Source organism: Nothobranchius furzeri, chromosome 9 (assembly GCF_043380555.1).
Source record: "Nothobranchius furzeri strain GRZ-AD chromosome 9, NfurGRZ-RIMD1, whole genome shotgun sequence".
Taxonomy (NCBI): domain Eukaryota; kingdom Metazoa; phylum Chordata; class Actinopteri; order Cyprinodontiformes; family Nothobranchiidae; genus Nothobranchius; species Nothobranchius furzeri.
The window spans coordinates 62,323,533-62,343,505 of NC_091749.1; the positions used below are offsets into that span (position 1 = coordinate 62,323,533).

The 19,973-nt window shown below is 42.6% G+C and overlaps 1 protein-coding gene across 2 annotated transcripts in view; it reads right to left on the minus strand.

The window, feature by feature from the left end:
* Positions 1 to 19,973, minus strand: part of sox6 (SRY-box transcription factor 6) — a 150,989-nt gene that overhangs the window by 72,614 nt on the left and 58,402 nt on the right. For both annotated transcript variants that reach the window (XM_015953106.3, XM_054732038.2), the window contains exon 6: positions 4,841 to 4,930. In XM_015953106.3, the coding sequence (XP_015808592.1) occupies positions 4,841 to 4,930 (90 nt within the window). The remainder of the gene's footprint in view (positions 1 to 4,840; positions 4,931 to 19,973) is intronic.

The window sequence follows — 19,973 nt, forward strand, 5'->3', positions numbered from 1 at the left end:
ATTCAGGAAAAAACTGAACTGAAGTTATGTCCCTCGCTCGCATAACGGGGGAGGAACAGAAATATAAGCTGTTTTATTAGGTGGAAAATATAAAATGAATAAGTATAATTAATTTTTCTGTAAGTAATGAGATATCAAAATCCATGTTTCATTGACTCTAATGACTTTTTATTGAAGAATTTAAATTTTATCCGCATCATGTAAAGAAATCCATGACTGTCATGATGCGGGGGTGTGGAGATGATGGACCATGTGTGGTGGAGAGTTCCAGGAGGCAGGAATGCAGGCACGGATAAAGTAAAAATGGGTTTAATAACAGGATACGGCAGGAACGAGAACAACACGACAAACAACAATGATCTGACCAAGACTGGCACAAGGAGGGAGGTATAAATACACAGGGAAATCAGGAACACATGGGCAGGTTAACGTGGGGCAGGTGAGAACAATAAGGGCTAATCAGGGCAGGATCCATCCATCGCTTAATAACCAGCTGCTCCAAGTAGCATCGCTAAACACAGAACCAGTGACAACCTACAGAAAACGTACAGAATGGTGCCCTCACACACACACACACACACACACACACACACACACACACACACACACACACGAGAACAGGCCTTACCTTTTTAACTTCTATTGCCACAAGCTAAATTCCTCAATTCATTAGAGGAGGAAAACACACAGTCCAACACTCACACGCATTCATCTGGCAAATGTGGCCTGAGGAATAATGATTTACTGAGGCTCATATTTCACCTGAGTGCACAGGGCAAACAGTTGACTTAAGTGTTGTGGAGAAAATGCTAACTGAGGCATTTTTGACTGGAGCAACTGGACAGATACAGTTTTGTGCCGTTTATGTGAATGTGTTTTTATGCGTTTCAGTAGATCTAACGAGCAGCATGGCAGCCAGCAAATACCACGATGTGGATATTGTTGCTTGTTTCTCCAAAGCTGCACAAGTAGGCATCACAGAGAAACATACGCAGTTGTGTTTCTGCACCAAGGGCTGGGTGCGTTGAACCCAACGGGAATGAAGTGACGTTTTAAAGGGAACGAAAACGTTTTGAAGCAAACCCGAGCACCTCAACAATGTGGGCTGTGTGTTCAGACAGTGGCGTCCTTTCAGCCTGCGCAGGAGAGCGGCCAGCGCAGGTAGGACCAGCGTTGAATCGGTCTCAGCTGCCACCCTGCCCTGCCCTCTGTTCTCCTAAAGAGCTTCCACTTATCTGCCTGCTACAGGACTGTCTGTGTGCAGCTGGCCACTGTCACGTAGAAACCATTCTCAAATTGATTGTGACAGCGCAAGAAGCCCTGATTTTTCTGCTTCAGAATTCAAGCCGCCATTTCCATGCACGCAGTGTTAAGCTTTTTTTTCTTCTTCTTTCCCTTTCTCACTTTTTTCATTCTTTAAGAATGAATATAGCTTGGGTTCCAATTTAGAAGCTGCACATTTCCCTCATGTTTGTGTAAAAGCTTGAATAAAATGAATGTTTTTAGTTGTTTATTTTTGTTTTTTTTTTTGTGCAGTGGGAGTGGCTCACTGGGAAGGGAAGCTTAAACATTCCTGTTAAGTATAAATCACAAAGAGCAAGCCACGTATCCGCTACTGGACACTGTGTACTGCATTTGTATACATTTCACAAATCATTTATGTTATTTATTATGAATTATATATTATTATGCATCCTGTGATGGAAGACATTTTGATTTGAGGTGTTTATGTCTACGCGTCCACATGTGAAGTCCCTTTTATCTCCCCCAGCCTACTTCTTTCTCAGGCACTCGTTCCACCTTGCCTTTTATTATCTGCTACTTTGTGTGGTTTGGAAGCCTTCCAGTCGGCATGCCTTTTCTTCCTCTGTGGTTTTGTTCGGGAGATTTGAGCGTTCCTGCAGATTGACAGCTAAGCTCAGGTATGAAAACAAACAGTTAGCTCGGGAACTGACGGGTGAAAAGAAATCTGTCGCTAATGCTTGCAAACTTTCCTCTTTGCCTGCTCATGCTGATGGTAAGCCTTTAAGACGAACAAGAAAAAAAGGCAGGTGGAGATTTGAAATCGTTAACCTCTAATAACACAATCCTGCGTGTTTGACTTCAGCGCGCAGCCTCCGCAGGATCGCGGCGCTTGTTTCTCTATGTGTCTCAGCCGTTATGCAGCCGAACAACCCACGCGACAATGAGCTGTAATTATAGACGCGTTGTCTGCATGGAGCTAAACGGACGGGTCGGATAACCTTGAAAAGCAGATCTCCGATGCAGTTGATGCAATTGTTTTGTTTTGCTTGTTTACTGTACGTGCGCGTTCACGTCAGCAGCACAAAGCGCTGGAGGCGTGTTTGAACACAACCACAGCAAAATAATGTCTCCTTTCATGGCTGAACCCTCGGGGTCAAATTCTATCACACCGATTGATTTTCATTTTAGATTTGTTTTCTTAGAAATAAAGGGGCACAAAAAGAGGAGGAAGATTTCCTCACCAGTCAGATGCCAACACTTGCTCCTGCGGCACAATTACTTGTCTTTCAAGGTTTTGATGGAACAATGTCCAAAGGAAGCCTAAAAAGGTGCCTGGGATAATTGGCTGAGGAATCAGTGAGCGATCTGCATAGAAAACGCAAGGCCGCTCAGCAGCTAGGTACTGTAGCCTTTATCTGCCTGCTAGCCTCCATTTTCCACTATCTTTCATTCATTTGAAACCTACAGGAATGTTTGCCTTTTGTACCCGTTTTAACCTAACAATTAATGGAACCTCCGATTCATCGTAACGCTTTAGATCTTAATCATAAGGTGTTTTCTGCTTGGTACCTTTGTTTGTGTTTTAATTAGGCAGACCTTGTGGATCTCCAACCCTGGGCTTCTTTTTAATTGCCCATATTTACATCAGGCAGACATCAAACGCAGAGAGAGAGACATTTGTAAGGGTGAGCACAAAGCAGCCCTTTGAAATGTCTACAGTCATATGAAATGGCATGCTAATTAAAAATCTAAGGCTGCTTCTGTGATAGGAGAAGCGTTTATATTTGTAACTGTGGTGTATAGACTGTCTCCATAACTCATCAACACACACACGCACACACACACACACACACACACACACACACACAAGCCATGGTGTTTATTACCAGGCTCCCTACCTGTTTACAGACCACCAAGTAACCGTCCTCTTCCCCATTCATCAAACAGCAGAAATGGCCTCCGTGTAATTTAACACCAAATTTCAAAAGGCTAAATCATTTTAAATATTGTACACCGTGCACTTTGATCTACACTGGCAAACAGTGCACAGGCGCAGACACAATGAATCTAGTTTACCTAGAGATGACTTATCCTTCAGTTCATTAAGGTTATTGCCAATGAATATACTTATTAGAACATTCAACAGCTGTTTTTGCTTCTGTCTGCGAGCAGAGAATAAAGGTTTTGAATTTTATTCGTGCACTAGTGATGATTTTTGCTCTCTGTAAATGCTTTATCTTTAAAATAGGCTGTAAGATGTCCATTTGAAGGTTCTTCATTTACATTTTTTGCAAGTTTGCAAGCTTTGAAGTGCAAAAGGTCATCAATTTAGCATTGTTTTAACCTTCTGCTTGAGTTGTAGCTCCTGTTCTTGTAGCAACGTACTCTAAAACATGTGGTTCCTGACCTTTTCACCCCCTTGCATGTGTCCATGGCAAGCCAAGGACCCCAACCCAAACTCCTACCTGCACACACACACACACACACACACACACACACACACACACACACACACACGCACACACACATTAAAAGTGATTAATTACTAACTTCATATGGACATAAAGAGTTATGACTCATACTGACTTTTGAGTATAATACTGAGTGTGTTTGGATTTTTTAAAATCATTTTTACAAATATAGTCTAACTTCAGCCCAGACAAAATTTTGGACACCCACCTGAAATGTGGGGAACCCCTTGGGGGAGTTATTGACCCCGGATTGGGAACCGCTGCTCTAGAAAGGTCTAAATAATAGATGAATTCAAGGCCAATACAGTTATTTTGTAAGATATTTGCAAAGTTTTGCACAAATGTGTGTCCACAAAAGTCCGAATGACATTCTATGACATTCATACCTATCTGATAAAACAAAAAGTGTATTATTATTTAGATGGATAGTTTCCACAGAATACAAAAAGGCAAAAAAAAGTGTGTTTAGATTTCCTGAGGGTGAATGCAGGAGCCAGCGGCAGCCTGGTGCTATCAGTCAGCTGGTTTTTCAGCTTCTCTCTGCTCTATAAACACGCCTGCCTTCAGTAACAGTCGGTGCTAAGGACTGCAGAGCCCGGCCCATCCTCAGCCCACCTTCACCCTGTCATAAACAGACATTTTTGGGGGAGTGCTGGGTTGCTTTGCTGTGGTGCACTCAATTTGCCGCGCAGGGCGTTCACCATCAGACATTCCGCTTTCAACGCGAGTTCACCGAGGAGACGGCTGCGCGCGTCTCCACGCCGTCTCCTCTCCGATCTGAGCGTCTCTCCTCCTCCCAGATCAGCCAGTGCTGTTTGCATCAAGCACACTTTGGGTTCAACAATTACCAGAGCAGCGTGAAGGCTCTGCATGCTCCCAGGCAGTGGAAGAACGGACAGCAGCTGTAAAGCACTGAGGATAATGTAAGAAAAAGCTCTGCAGAAGCAGTTGAAAAAGAGATAAAAAATAAAAAAAACTTAGGGCAGAGTACAAGGTCTTTCTGATATTACAGAGAGCTGAATATTATGTAAATCTGAGAGGAATGAGGAAGGTTTTTAAGACGGCTCAGACTCTTGTTTCCGTGCTAAATCTCCTTGGTTCTGATGCTGTCCTTGTAATCCTACCTTTTACTTCTGCCAACAGCTCACTGGTGTTGAGCCTCTCCATCTTCTCTTTCCAGTCTTTAGACAGAAGCTTCTCCATGCACGAGGATTCTATCAACAGAAAAAGGGACAATCAAAATCTAAATGAAGTATTTTTGGAGTTTTCTTTATGTGAAACTCTCCAGTTTCCCCTTTAAAAACCCCGATGACGTAAATCCATTCACTTAAATGTAGAGTCATTGCATCAGATGAAAGAAAGGTGTTTTATTTGATGGCGAACATTAAAAGAGACGAGAGATGAAGCCAATGGTGGAGTGAGGAGGGAAGAAGGCTTTGTGGTGATAGTTTGAGGGCAGAGACGCACATTAGGTGGGAGGAAAGGAGTGAGACTGGGTACGTCCAAACGCTCACATAGCTGCCAATGATGAAAACAATTAACATTTGTCCAGCAGACAATGAATCAGAGGAGGAATGGCTGCAATCTGCCATTATGTCGCTGGTGCAGCTGATAAAGAACATGCTGGGCTGGCTGACCCAGGCCTCCGCCATCTCTGCTCTGCACAGAGTTCAGCCTGTTCCCATCAAACACCCGCAGCTCAAGCAAGGCTCCAGCCCTCCACCTTCAGCCACTCCCTTCACAAACTGCCTCAAAGTCTGGACAAAGTCGGACTCGGGATTTTAATGTGATAGTGCACATTTTTGAAGTGCGGTTGAGGCTTTGAACAGTTCATTTGTTACAGTGATCCCAGCAGGGAACTTAAGAAGAGGGTTACTGCTGTTGAAAAACAAAATTGAAAAAGCCAAGATTTTTGAAGCCTTCTCACCACCACACCTGGGTTATTTAATCCAATTTTCTCATTTGTCTAAATAAACTCGCCTCAGAAGATGAGAAATGTCCCTAAAGTCGGGTTCGATTGTTTATTATTTTTATTTCAAACTACTGCACCATTTGATGTCATTTTTTTTCTTCATGAAACTTTAATAACATTAAAAAAAACCTGTATCCATTTACTTTGATCAGTGATCATTTATTCAATTTTAATGGAAACACCTTAAGTTGTGACACACAGGAGATTTTTCTGTTTTGGGTTAAATTGTAACACAAATAGTTTCTGTTTAAAGAGGAAACTTCACCGAGAAACATTTTTTTTACTTATTATTTTTGAAAATGATCAAAAGTTTGGTCCTCTCAGTTTGTCCTGCAGGCTGAACATGAAAATAGTCTCCTACACCTATCTCCTGCATTAGCTTCTGATAGAAACTCTGGAATTGGAAAAGCCTGACAGATCTACGTCACACTGTCACTGACATCCGTGGACTCACCCATCTTGACTCTCGACGGGGAACGCTGTTGTTGGTTTAGCATCCAGAAAACAGTAGAGAATGTCTAAACTAGTAGAAGCTAACCTACATTAGCAACTCCACCGCACAGCAGAACTCCCCCAAATTGTGTTATTTGTGGAGATAAAACACTAGCGTCGCAGAACAAACACTCAGTGGTAGAGTCGTGTTGCTGTTAGCCAATCAGAGATGAGATGTCCAACTTTTTAGGAAATAAGACTGCTGCTGTCTGAAGCTACTTTTCCCTTCAGCTGAATTCTATGTCCGCACCGGAGCTTTTATTCTCCCCAGAGAACGACTTACAAAGTGATCGCTCCTGCTGTAGACCACTGCAAATGTATTAGAAATATGACTGAAGGACCTCTTTAACTCAAAATAGAAGCAGCAAAGAAGGACCCATCACATGCAACTGGACTCTCCCAGTTTCACTAGTAGCATCCTTGACTTCAAAGGCAGATTTATACAATTAAGGATGTCTACAAGTGTTGTTTCCTTTAATCCATCTGTTACATCTCTTGTCTGCCTTTACCAAACAAACAGCGCTGTTACCGCTCACAAACACAAGGACTTCAGAGCAACTGGGAGTAGCGGTGGAGAGGTCGGTAGTTCTCGTGGTCGTGTTTAAGAACAGCTTTTTGGGGAGATCAAGCGGAGTCCTCGTTTTGTTTGATTGTCCACTTCCTCCAGTGTGATGGGGGTCGACGGGACATCTCCAGCTCAGGGTCATTATAACATTACTTCTGCTTTATTGGCTTTCCAATTCCCAACTCAGTTTGTCCCCTTGACCCCGAAAGAGGAAAGGAGAAGATGTGGTGTCCTCCTTGTGTGTGTGTGTGTGTGTGTGTGTGTGTGTGTGTGTGTGTGTGTGTGTGTGTGTGTGTGTGTGTGTGTGTGTGTGTGTGTGTGTGTGTGTGTGTGTGTGTGTGTGTGTGTGTGTGTTAACTCCCCATGTGGCACAAAGATCACAGATCTGAAAGCAGGGTGTTTAGTGAGCAGAGGGAGCAGCGGAGATCATCTCTTCCTCTCTGCATCTCACCCAAGGGTGAGTCAGCGTTCTCATCCACGACAACAAAAAACAATCTCCTCTGATCCAAAGACAAAAAGAAAAACACTGTTTGACACCCAAAGAAAACACAGAGAAGTCAAACAAAACAAACACCATGAGCATATGTTTGTTTGCACACATGCTTTCACTGTACAACACACACATCCATATGCACACACGCTTCCACAGCAGATGCTTCTCCAGCACTTGATCATTAAGGAATGCACCAACAGTTGGAGATAATGCCGTGCCAGCTTCCATTCTACTCCAGTCCTCCCCTCCCTTCATCCACCTCCCTCCCAGGAGAGCCGTCGATCCCTCCCTCGCTTCTCCATCCCCGCCGCCGGGCCAAACACGACCTGTCAAGTCCTCCAGCAGGAGAGAGACTACAGCTGGAATGCAGCGCTGACCTCCCTGCGCTTCCACCTGAAAGAGGTGAATAATGATCTGGATTAATCTGTAAAATAACTCAAACGCCTTCCACCATTCCAACAGCGTGGACAAAGCAGGCAACCAAAAATGGGTTTGGTGAAAACAGAGAACATCTTTTTTTTGTATGAGGAAATCATCTCTGGATTCTTTCACCCTTCTACAGCCTTTTTTTTTTCAAGAATTTAGATTAATAGCAGGAATGCTATTTCAGTTTTATAACAAGGCATGTCTCTTTTCTCAGGAGGCAGTAGAGATGCCAGTAGAAACACTGTTCAGTATCAAACTCATTACTGTCCGTTTATTTTATCACTAATAATCTGTTGTTTTATGTCAAACAGAATGTAGACGAATGTTCAACAGTTACCACGGATTTCTCCTGATCTGCAAGGAAACATAAATGGAAAAGATTTAACAGCCAGAAGTCGACTTTCGAAGTTTTAGCGTAAAGTTTGCAGCTTTTGTCCTTTTAAAGTAGGACATGGTATTCCGGGGGAATTCGCCTAAACAAGAGAAGAGTCCAGTGAGTTTATTTTTATTTTCCTGTGGGGGCTATTAAATCTCTTGCACCCCCGCCCCTTTTCATTTTTTCCTCCTCCCTCTCTTGAGATAAAATGCTCCGAGGCTGGGGAGCAGGTCATTCAGCTGGGATGAGAATGGAATGAAAACAATAGGCCTTATCAGGCTCTTATTTACATTTTCCCAGCATCCCTGCAGCAGACAGCTTGGCTTGTCACCAGGCCCAGATCACCCCACTGGACCTGGACCAACTTCCTCCAGCCCCAGCTATTCCAACGGTCCCTACGGACCCTCTCGCTTGGCACGGGCCCCCCCTCCACTCTGCAGCTAGCACAGATAGCAACATACAAGACAAAACTACTGGAGTGTCTGCCCAAGACATGTTCCCATTGAGAGTGGAATGGCTTCTGGACTACTAAGCCTGTCTGGGTCTCCTTGTCTCCTCTCTGGGGCTGCTGCTATGTAAACTGGAAAGATGCCGTACCCCCCCCCCCCCCCCCCTCTTTTTTTTTTAAACAGACTCCAAATGGCACTCAGAAGAAAGTGACTATCCTTCACTGATTTAATTCTTCCAGGAGCATGTGTGTGTGTGTTTTTCTGCTATCGGGACTGTTATCTCAGTGTTTCCATGCAGGTATTGTGTGATCCCGCTGATGTGGGTGAACAGGTACCGAAAATCAGACACCTAAAGCTGAGACGAGAGATGAGTTGGCAAGATTAGACTACTTTGCTTCTTTTTTCCTCTCTCTTGCGGTGATAAAAACAAAAACAAATGATCCTCATAAATCTCAACAATGGAATGTTTCGAAGCTGATGTGAGATGTAAACAATGCCTTCAGCATCTGGCATGCAAGCGGTGCCAGAAGATCATGTTCAGTGGAAACCGCAGGAGTGAAGATACAGTCAAACGGAGGTTAGTGCTAGCGCTAAAATACACGTTGGTGCAATGTCCGTAGTTTGTGAGCCGTGTTTTAATACCTTCGTATCTCCCTGCCATATTGAAGTCAACAACTTTTAGAATTTAAACGATTTAGAATTTGTTTTGGTCTAAAGTAAAGTTTGTTAAATCTGAGTGCTAGTTAGCTATAAGTGTCTGTGGCTGAGAAGTACAGATAGAGTCGTCTTTTTTAAAAATTTATTCATGCTTTTATTGCAGCTGTAAACAATCAGTGTAAACCAAAGAGCTCAAATTACTGCCCGATACGCCAATCTGACAAATAAAAGCCCAGCCCTAGACAAATCAAATGCTGCCACTTTGGAGTGGAGCAGTAAAAGAGCAGATCTTAAAAATTCACGACGCACGAGTTTTCAAATGAGTGTCCAGACGAGATTGGAGTGATGAAGTGCAGTTTGTGCGCTTATAAAGCCGATAAATAATAATCCAGCCTTTCCACTTTCACATATCAGTGTTTCCACCTCCTAGCTAAAATGTGTTGATGCTACACAACACGCCGCCGTGTTTCACGGGACTGTGACCACCTCAAAGCACAAAAACGGTCTGTCGCAACATGCAGCAGCGGGTGTTTTATTACCCTTCGTTGTCAGCAAAGAAAACGTTTCAACTGCCTGCCACCGCACTCTGAGCCTCTCTCTGTGCACACTATTCTCCCGGGAGAAAGATGATACTTGTGTTTGAGTGTTTGTTGTGTTGAGAAGCCGTTGACAGAGAAAAGAGACCCATCGGAGAGAGTCGACGTAGCCATAAGTCACCAGTGAGACACCGAGAGGCTTCCCTTTCAGCGCTGGTCTTGTACAGTATATCAGTTGTCTCAGCCTCGAGGGAAAACGTGTAATTAAGAAATCAATGATCAGCTGACACTGACAATATAAATAATTTCCTCTCTACAGTGTAGCAGATTGGATGGAGAGGGAAGCAGTCGAACGATTGACATTTGACGGGAACAAACACTCGCGGATGAGGAGGGTTTTCGAGCGTCTGAACATTTTGAACTGGGTTCATTTTCAGTGGTTTGGAAAATAGCCACAGAAAACTGTCAAAGGCATTCAACTTTATTAATCTTAGATCAAACATTATCAATACATTAAAAAAATGTAATTCTCATATTTCTTTTGTTGCTTTTATAAACTTTTAAAATTCGGCAATGATAAATCTGAGAATTCATTAATTATTTATGAGTCTAGAGTGCAATGCCGGCACATTTGACTGACTGTATCATTTGAATGCACACGCCATTTATTATATGCAAATTTGCAAAAAAGCGCTAAAAGTCATCAAGCTAAATTGTTTTAATTGAAAAAGGCTTCAGAGTGATCAGTTCCTACATTCACTCCTCAGCACAGCGCATTTCTTTCAGGCATAATTCCTGTCTGAGAAATAAAACCGTCAGAATCTCAGTCAGACAATGATAGGTTCACTTCTGATTTCTCATCCACTCCAAACCAAACGGAAACAAATCAGAAGTCGAGGTTGATCCAAAAAAAAAATAAAAAATTAAAACAGAAAATGACTGTGAGACACTCCAAGGAGTCCTTTGAATGTCTTAATCACAGGCACACTAAAAACAAGACCCCATCATCAAACCAAATAAAACATAATAATTACAAGAGGCAGGCAGGGAAGTGAAATCCAGAGAGAAAACATGTTTTTGTCATTCAGCCGGTAGTCCCTGAGACAACAGCTGCTGGGTGCTGCAAATACTCCTGAAGTCTCCATAATCATGCTGTTATTGAAGTGAGGACAAAAAGGGCACTAATTGCACGGGAGCAATCGGAACGCAATAGGTTACACACCCGGGTGATGCTGCACAATGCAAACTGTGAGGAGGGGGAGACATTCACAGCACAACGCGGCGTTGTCGCTCATTTTCAGGCAATTACATTTCCTCGTTGTCAACAGTTGTAAAATATCCTCCACCGTTTGCAGAGGACTTTTTTTGGAGGGCCAGTTGAATGATTCCTGCTTTTTGATGTGTAATTACTGGTGCTGGCACGCATAAATAAAAGAAGTCCAGATCTTTTAGCTCCCTGGTGTCAATAACCTAGAGAACACCTGCACCTCAAGGTGGCCTTTCTTTACCTGACACCTAATCGTTATTCCACCTGGTGAACATTTCTGTTAGTATTCTGTTTGGTCATGCAAACACTCGCTATAAATATGTTCAGTGAGATCCTCTCATCTGTTCCAGTACCTTGTTGCTTTTTTTTTTGTGCCCTCCTCTTCTTGCCCCACCCTTTGCTCCTAAATCCCTGCCAAAATCAGTTGTTAGCAGATTGTCTTTTTTTTTTTTGATCGGATGAAGTCAGAGGTCTTTTCGTCAACAGGCATTTGAGGCTTTGCAAAAGCTTTCACGGGGATTAAAAGTTAAATACAAAGTAGTTTAATGTTTAAACACTACTCGCTGCTTAAAATTTGGTTCTCCGTTTCTTCGGGTTCACAAATGTTTGCTTCCAAAGGATTTAATTCCGTTTCCTTCATTTGACTCGGAATGAGTTTTGGCATTAAATGTCAGGCGGAGTGAAAAAAAATATTTGAAAAAGTTTGCAACCGCAGGTCGAAAACTTTCACAAAGTGCAGTTTAGAGGGAAGAAAATATAAGTAACGTGCAGGTAAATAACTCTGGTGCCAGGAACGTAAACAAACTGGACTCTGTGTTGAGGAATGCTTCCCCCTTTCTTCCTCTGGGCTCCAGTGACCAGCGTGTTAATCCTAGCGAGCTGACCTGTCCATTCTGAGGAAGGGTCTACTCACACAGCACCCTGACCTTTCTAAGTAGGACACGTGTCTATCAAGCATATATGAATTAAGCATCCCCGAGAGGCTTCACCTCCTGAGCAGCATGCGACCTCTCCCAATCCATTTTACTGCGGCACTCTGTGGCAATCAGCCCTGAATTATTAAAGTGAGCAGTGAGCAATGATCAATTCATTGCGGCCCTCGCTTGCCGACCGCCCGGCCGTACTGCAGCAGAAATGACATTGAGAACACTTGAGTATGCTTCCAGACAATGCACATAAATGTGAAATATGTCAGACCCAATATGTCAATAATCATAACTGTACAGGCTGAGGCCATGTCCAGGCTAATCCCGCTGAAATGCTGTTAGATGACTGCAGGGTGAGCCGGTTTCAGCTCTGTGATTCCTCACAAACGCCTCCTTGGGAGAGCGGGGAAGCTGAGGGGGAGATGATGTTACCAAACGCTGGCAAGTGCTGTGCATTGAAAGAAAAGCTTTTCTATTTGTCATGATGATTGTTCCTTGAATGCTTTTAACACACCTTGGAAGGGCATTTTCAATGCAGACATGTTGTTAAATTGGAATTTTCCAAAATTTTAAAGAAGTTAGTGGAGAAAGATTCCAGGAAAGTACCAAAACCTGGAAGTTAGAGATAGTAAAGGAGAGAGAAAAAAGAAACACTCAATCAAACTTAGCGAGGAAGAGATGAGGAGCCAAGATAAACCAGTACTCAGAGCCCCCAAAACTGCAATCTCCCCTTAAGCCGGAGAGTGGCAGCTGGCAGAACAGCTGGTGAATAGGATTAATGTCAGAAGAATGAAATAAAACTCAACATATGTCCGAGCCTGAGGTGTTGGGACTGTGCGTGATTGTGCCCCCGATGGATGCCATGTGTGCAGCTGGAAGGAGCTGCTGTGCTGCTCTGCTTTTCTAACCCACAAGGTCACTTTTAAGAACTACGACCATGAAATGATTGGATAGCAAACGGAACTTTTGATGCCTTCATCTCCCGAGTTTCTGAAAAAGTTGCTCAAAGGTTGTTTTAAAAGTGGTTATTAGGGTTGATTAAACAATAACATGGGTAACATTTTACAATAAGGGGTGTTTTATTAACATTACTTAGTGCATTACAATGCATTAATAAACCATTAAATAAAGTATTAACAATGCCTAACCATATTAAATAATGCATCACTAAGCAGACACTACCCAACCCCTTGTCCTAACCTTAAGGACACTTAATAGTTAACAATAACAGTGACGTTAATAAAGGGACCCTTTGTTTAGTACTGCTTAATAACATGCTAAATTTAAAGTCCCATTATTCATCATCACACACTGGTGAAATTCATCTCCCCATTCGACCCATCCCGGTGGGGAACGGTGAGCTGCAGCAGTGGCTGTACTCAGCAACTATCTGGTGGTTTAACCCCCCAATCCAACCACTTAAACCTGACTGTCAAGTAGTGAGGCATTGGGTCCTATTTTTTAAGTCTTTGGTATGACCCGACCAGTTTTGAACCCCAATCTCCCTGTCCCAGGGTGGACACTCTACCGCAAGGCCACTGAGCTGGTTAAGTAACGTCAATAAAGCAACCCTTTGTTTATAACTGCTTAAAAACATACTAAGTGACATTAATAAAGGGATCCTTGGTTTATTACTGCTTAATAACATACTATGTGACGTTAATAAAAGGACACTTTGTTTATTACTGCTTAATAACATACTATGTGACGTTAAAAAATGACCCTTTGTTTATTACTGCTTAGTAACATACCAAGTAACGTTAATAAAGGGACCCTTTGTTTATTACTGCTTAATAACATATCAATTTATGTTAATAAAGGGACCTTTTGTTTATTACTGCTTAGTAAAGCACTAAGTAACAATAATAAAGGGGTCCTTTGTTTGTTACTGCTTAATAATGCTCTAAGTAATGTTAATAAAAAGACCTTTATTGTAAAGTGTTACCAAAGGTATCTTGTTAGATTAGGAATAAACAAATAGGATACATCTTTACAATTAAACAAATTAATTTGCATTTATGAAGCTTTTAGTCAAAGGAAACGTTTGTGGAATATAATAAAAGCTATAGTAATTATTTTATAATATCATGGTGATGCAAAACTGAAAGTGAAAGGCGAGCATGCTTGGTTTACCAGAGTGAAAAAGTAGTCATCACCTCTGGATTCTGAGTGGATGCTGATGAGGGGATCAGCTCTCGGGGGGGGGGGGGGGGGGGGGGGGGGATGAACATTACAAGCACAAATACGTCAGCTCAATTTCAATTTCTAATTTTCATCTGATGTTAGCAATCATTACGGTCCACACACTGTAATAAATGACAACAATTTCACACGAAATTTTAATTAATGGGTACCTTACATTGGGGAGAGTGTTTTTTTTTTTATTTTGGGGTGGGGGGGCTGCAATTTAACTGTCACACATAAACTCGTGCGCTAATCAATGCTGGAAAGCATTCACATTTATTCATCTATGTTAAATTAATAGACGTGTGAAGAAAACGTGGAGCCCTGTGATGATCGCAGTTCAGTGTGATTTAGTGAATTAATGGGTGCCTGACTCCACCAGGACAAAACGAGACTAATAGGATCCACATGAGCGCGTTACGATCTGCAGTGAAGCCAAACGTTTCAGACAAACCCTGAAACTTTATTTCTGGACAGCAACAACGTGAAACTGAACTATGGAATTTAAAAAGTAATCAATAAAAAGAACATCTCAAATCTGAAATTTCAGCAGAATCACATATCTTCCTATTTTTATTTCTTCATAAAAATAACATCATGGAATACAAAACTAAAATATTTTAGGTAAATAAAAAAACGCTATATATTTCCATATATAATTTTTTTCAGATTGTGTTAGTGCAGAAAGTTTTAATTAAGCACAAATTATTTTTTCCTTTCTTTTAAAGAAAGAAAACAAAATCAAGTCAGCCCTTCTTTTCCAAAAGTTCCTGTTTATTCACCCCATCGAAGCATCTTAACGTGCTTTCGTTCACGCTAAACAACAATAGAAGCTGCAGATCTTTTCACTCAGTCCACGGTCTTTCTGTAGGACACAGAGCCACACAGGCTGCAACCTGCTGGGCAAAGTTGGACAACGTTGCTCCTCATGAGAAAAGGAGCTCGATGGGGAAGCTAACAACAGAAGGAAACCGAGCCAGAAATAACTTCGCCAAAAATAAAAAGAAGATGAAAGATACAGGAGACAGTGCATTAGGGGAAAACCAAAAGTTTTATGTACTTTTTTAATATTTAAGATAAAGCCACTAAAAATTACATTGTCAGTTCTGCTTAAGAACGATAACATCAATCAAATGGTTATTATGATAAAACGGAGTTCTATCAATTTGTTTTGACATTTTCATCACACCCCTTTTTGCAGGAAAGATCATCGAACAAGGCGGAAGATAAAAAGCATCAAGTGGGAGAAAGCATGTTTTGTCTCAGCTGATTAAACAGTCTCTTTGTTCACTCATCAACGTTTGCTGTGAGGACGTTCATGATTAATGTTTGAGGAGAGGAGAAAAGGAACAATGCAAGTATGTTAATAGGTTGTATTGACTCAGGTTGTCATGTCTGGTTGCATCAAGGCGGATCTTTCCACCGGATGGCTGACGTGCCTCTGACTTACAGAGGAAGCCTGAAATGTGCTCTGAAATCATTAATGGGCTACAGAGGCTGTCTGAGCCGGCGGTTTGGGTTACGCTCACACTATTTTGATCCTTGGTCAGATGACACCGTTTCTTTTGTCAAGTTATGTGTGGAGAATGTTCGGGGGCTGAATGCTACAGCCAGGACGGTGATACTCAAGTCTTACAGCGTAACACACACACACATGCACATACAGCCCAAAACATGCTGGATGTGCCCCCCATATGTCCCACCGCAGAACAGCCCCTGTTCTTCCTATTTCTGACTACCTCAGCCCCCCCCCCCCCCCCCCCCCCTGCTCCCCTGACTTGGTGCAATTTGCCTGCATGTAACCCTCCTCGTGTTACTTATGACTGCAAAACAAGGCTGTTATCTCTCACTTCTATATGGCCTAATGACAAATATAGTAGCATTAATGGCCTCTGCCTTCCTAAATGTCAGTGTTGCTCTTTTAATGGGTCCCTCCAAAAACAGTGCACTCTCAAAAACACTGCAACACATTTAAAATATCCACATGTAGCAAAGATGTCAATCATTGGTTTGGTTAAAAAAAATGTTACACAGAGGTAGTCGTTTCACTTAGGAACGGTGTTAATGAGGCCTACCTACAACCAAAGCGTGAGTGTATAAAGACAAGCAGAGCTCTGTGTTGCCCTGGCTGCGATTTGTCTCTCAAAGATGCCCGTTTCCTCCTATCAAGGGGTTCCTGTGCAGCCAGTAAGTCAAGATCACAATGGGAGTTTTGTGCTGCACGGGTGCAGGGGGACACACAACAGCTGAAACTTGGGAAGATGGCCCCTGGAATGCTCCGCAGCAGTTGCTACTGTTGACTAATCGGAATATGAGAAGTGGGGAAGGTGATCTTGAATGCAAAGAATGGCACATTGAAGAAGCAGCTGCTTGTTTTGTCATCGGAACGACCAAGACAGCAGAAAGGGTTCCCGTTTTGAAATGGGCAACAAAATCTATATCTTAGCTTGTGTAAAGTAAAACCTGAGTTGGCCCCCGTCACCTCCACGGGGACAGGCTTGGGTTAGGTGATGGCTCTGTTTTGGAACAGATACTAAATACATAATTCAGGAGTGGACCGAGATCTCTGGGCTGGCGAATCCCTTCACGCAGCCACTCCATTTAGCAGTGGGCTCTGATCTCAGCCTGGCAGAGGAGCAACTTTGTCACTGGAGAGTAAGAAAGGCTGGGAGACTAAAATTCATAGGAGGAGGGGGGAAATCTTGATCTGGATTAGATATGGACAAAAAAGGAGATGATTGCAGGACAAGAAAGGCAGGACAAAATATTAAAAACAGGAAGTTGAATAAAAAAGAAGAGAATAAGGAGGAGCAAAGAGGCCCCCGTGTCAGCTTGCTGGAAGTTCACATGTCCGGCTGGCGTGCTGCCCACGGGATACAGCCGAAAAACGTCTGCGTTGCACGGTGACAAGAGGGTTGATTGGCAGAGAGCAAAGAGCCACTTTTGATCATGTGTCCTAACAAGCGATTCCAGCTCAGGTCTCCTCAGCCTGAACAGATCTACATTACCTATTCAAACAAAAGTGACAGACCAGAGCACTGCTCCACTGAGCTGCTGCCTCACGCCATAGGCCAACAGAGATCACACACACACACACACACACACACACACACACACACACACACACACACACACACACACACACGAGAAGGTCCCCACTTACACTCACACATGAGCAGGTCCCCACTGACACACACATACATGTATACACACACACACACACACACACACACACACACACACACACACACACACCCGAGAAGGTCCCCACTGACACACACACATGCATACACAGAAATATTGGCCACTTGATCAAACATGCTACCAAGATAAGCTCAAATGTGTTGACAGGAACAACATATTATCAAAGATTGTTTGAGACATACTGGACAGGAGAAAGGCTTGACAGATGTTTGGCTTGTGTTTATGCTATCATGGTAAGGTTATGGACTCAGACTATCAGGATGGATGCTGGAGTCAGAGGCTGCAGAGAGCAATGTGTAAAGAACGCCGCGAAAATCAGCAGGCAAGGCAACTGGATTTCAAGTCCTCATTGCATATGCATGGAGTCAGAGGCTCATGCTCAGATCATTATAACAAAGATTCCTATTAATTAGGTGGGGTAAAGCAGAACCAGATGACATGGCAGCTGGTGAAGAGACGAGAGGGGAGAAGGGCGGGCGCTGAAAGAGGAGGGAGAAAGTGCATCAATCTGCTTTGGAGTTTGGGAAGAGATATATCCTTTCAAAATACTATATAATTCAAGTTAAATACAATAAACCTTTAGAAAACACCTCTTTTGGGTTGCAGTTCAATGGAATAAATGTGTAAAAATAGTTCTGATGACGCTTTCTGCACCTGTAACCAATTTCTGGAGCGGCTCGGTGTGGAGTCAGCAGGAGCCGTGACACGGAGATGGAACGGTGTTACGACAGAGTCAAGAGTTCATCAGTGCTAATCAGACCACGAGCTTAGAGCTGATCCCATTCTCCGCCACAGCTTTCACCCAACCCAAAATCTCATTACATAGCATGTTGTAATAGCGGATAATGACCTGGGGCTACTCACACAATGCAGATCACTCCCCCACACTCAACCTACTGCACAGTCATTATACAGTGATAATACACCGCCTCATCGGGGGGGGATTACTCTTCCAAATAGAGAAGAGAGAGAGGAAGACGGGTCTAAGTGGTAACTCTGAACCAAACACAATTCAGACGTATAACCCTGAGCATGAACACAATTAGTCCAGTGGCACGCCCTGCTGTGCTGCTTTTTGTCACCGGCAATGGTTAGCTTACCTGCAGCCCTAATAGGGGAACTCTTTATTTTTTTTTTTAATCTCAGTAGCCATTAAATATTCTTCTACCTGAGATAAAAAAGCAAGTGACTGGTGGTACGGCTCCCCTTAGCTCAATTAATTAGCCGTGACTCCGTCAAAGGGATTGTCCACGGCATTCACCCTGACTCGCCTAAAAACGACATCTTAAAATGACATATGTTGACATATTTGATCATTTCAGCCTCTTTGCTAGTTGGCTTGGCTATAATAGAAGCTTGCAAAAATAAAAAATAAAAGAAATTGTTGGGCTGCAGACATTTATGGGTCATACCTATAACTTATGTGGGAAAAGTCTCTTTTGTCAAATGACTGCGGGCTACAACTGTTCACTGTGCTGTTTTCTCAACACTGGTTTTGAAACTGGGCCAGATCACTGGGAATCCTGACAGCATAACAACGGTAGTCAACATAAAAAAATGTTGCTTTGTCTATTTATTGGCTGGAACCTTTTATTTCAAATACAATAAACCAACAACTAAAAACAATGTTTCTCAATTTCTTTACTAACTTTGTAATGTTTTTAAGTCTTTTTTTTTTTGCCAGTTGGTACTAAAAGGACCCTTTAGAGGGTGAATGAATTATCTATCAGCTCCCTCCGCTCCTTGTGGGCAGAGTTCAGCTTTTGCAACTCGAGTCTCTTCGGACCAGTGACCAGAAGTCTCACAAAGTCTCGTATCTCGCGAGAAGCAGTGACACTTTACAGCAATCTATGTTTGCACCTCAGAACTGAGGAGCTAGAGATGGTTAGCGTTAATTGTATTGTGTTCATTATGGCGCAGCCCCAAAGAAACAAAGTAAAACAGAAAAAGAACATTATAATGGTAGAGGAGTCAAAGAAGAGTCAACATTGCGAGTTTTCTGAATGACAAGTGTGCAGAATTCAAACTGGATGCAGACCTTGCAATCATGCTAATGCTAACTTTAAAGTTGTTATTGTGAATCTGCAAACAAGCTAGGTTTTGAACACAAACACGGTCACAGAACACTCACCCCTCCCGGAGACGCGGAAACCCGCGATGCTGAAGGAAGCAAGATAGCGCTAAACACCAGTCGCCGTTTTCTAGGTCCAACCGTCTTTTGTTATCCGTGACTTCAAATGGAGTTTTTTTTATTGGGACTCTGGTAGTTTGTCCTAAAGTTCAAGTGGTAACATCCAGCTGTTCCTCCTTCTCTGATATTATTGAGCGGAGAACCTCTCACACCAGTGGTGTTCTGTTGCTAAATACATGAGTGTGTAATGGATGGAGGACCCAGAGAACTGAGGCGGTTTAGTGAGACAGACAAACGGATGGTCCAACAGTTGCTTTCAGTCTGAAGCGTTATTGGTGGAGATTTTTAGACAAATGCAAGAGAACTTTTTTATTTATTTTTTATCTGAACAATGTATTTATAGTTACACTATGTTATTATAAACAGACGTGAAAAAATTTTTTAAGCTAATTTGTTTTCCAAATTTGCTATAGCAGCTTTTATGCGTGGTAGGGCTGGGCGATATGGCCCAAAATTAATATCGCCATATATTGAGGATTTGACCTCGATAATGTAAGGTTATGAAGTTGGTTAAGTTAC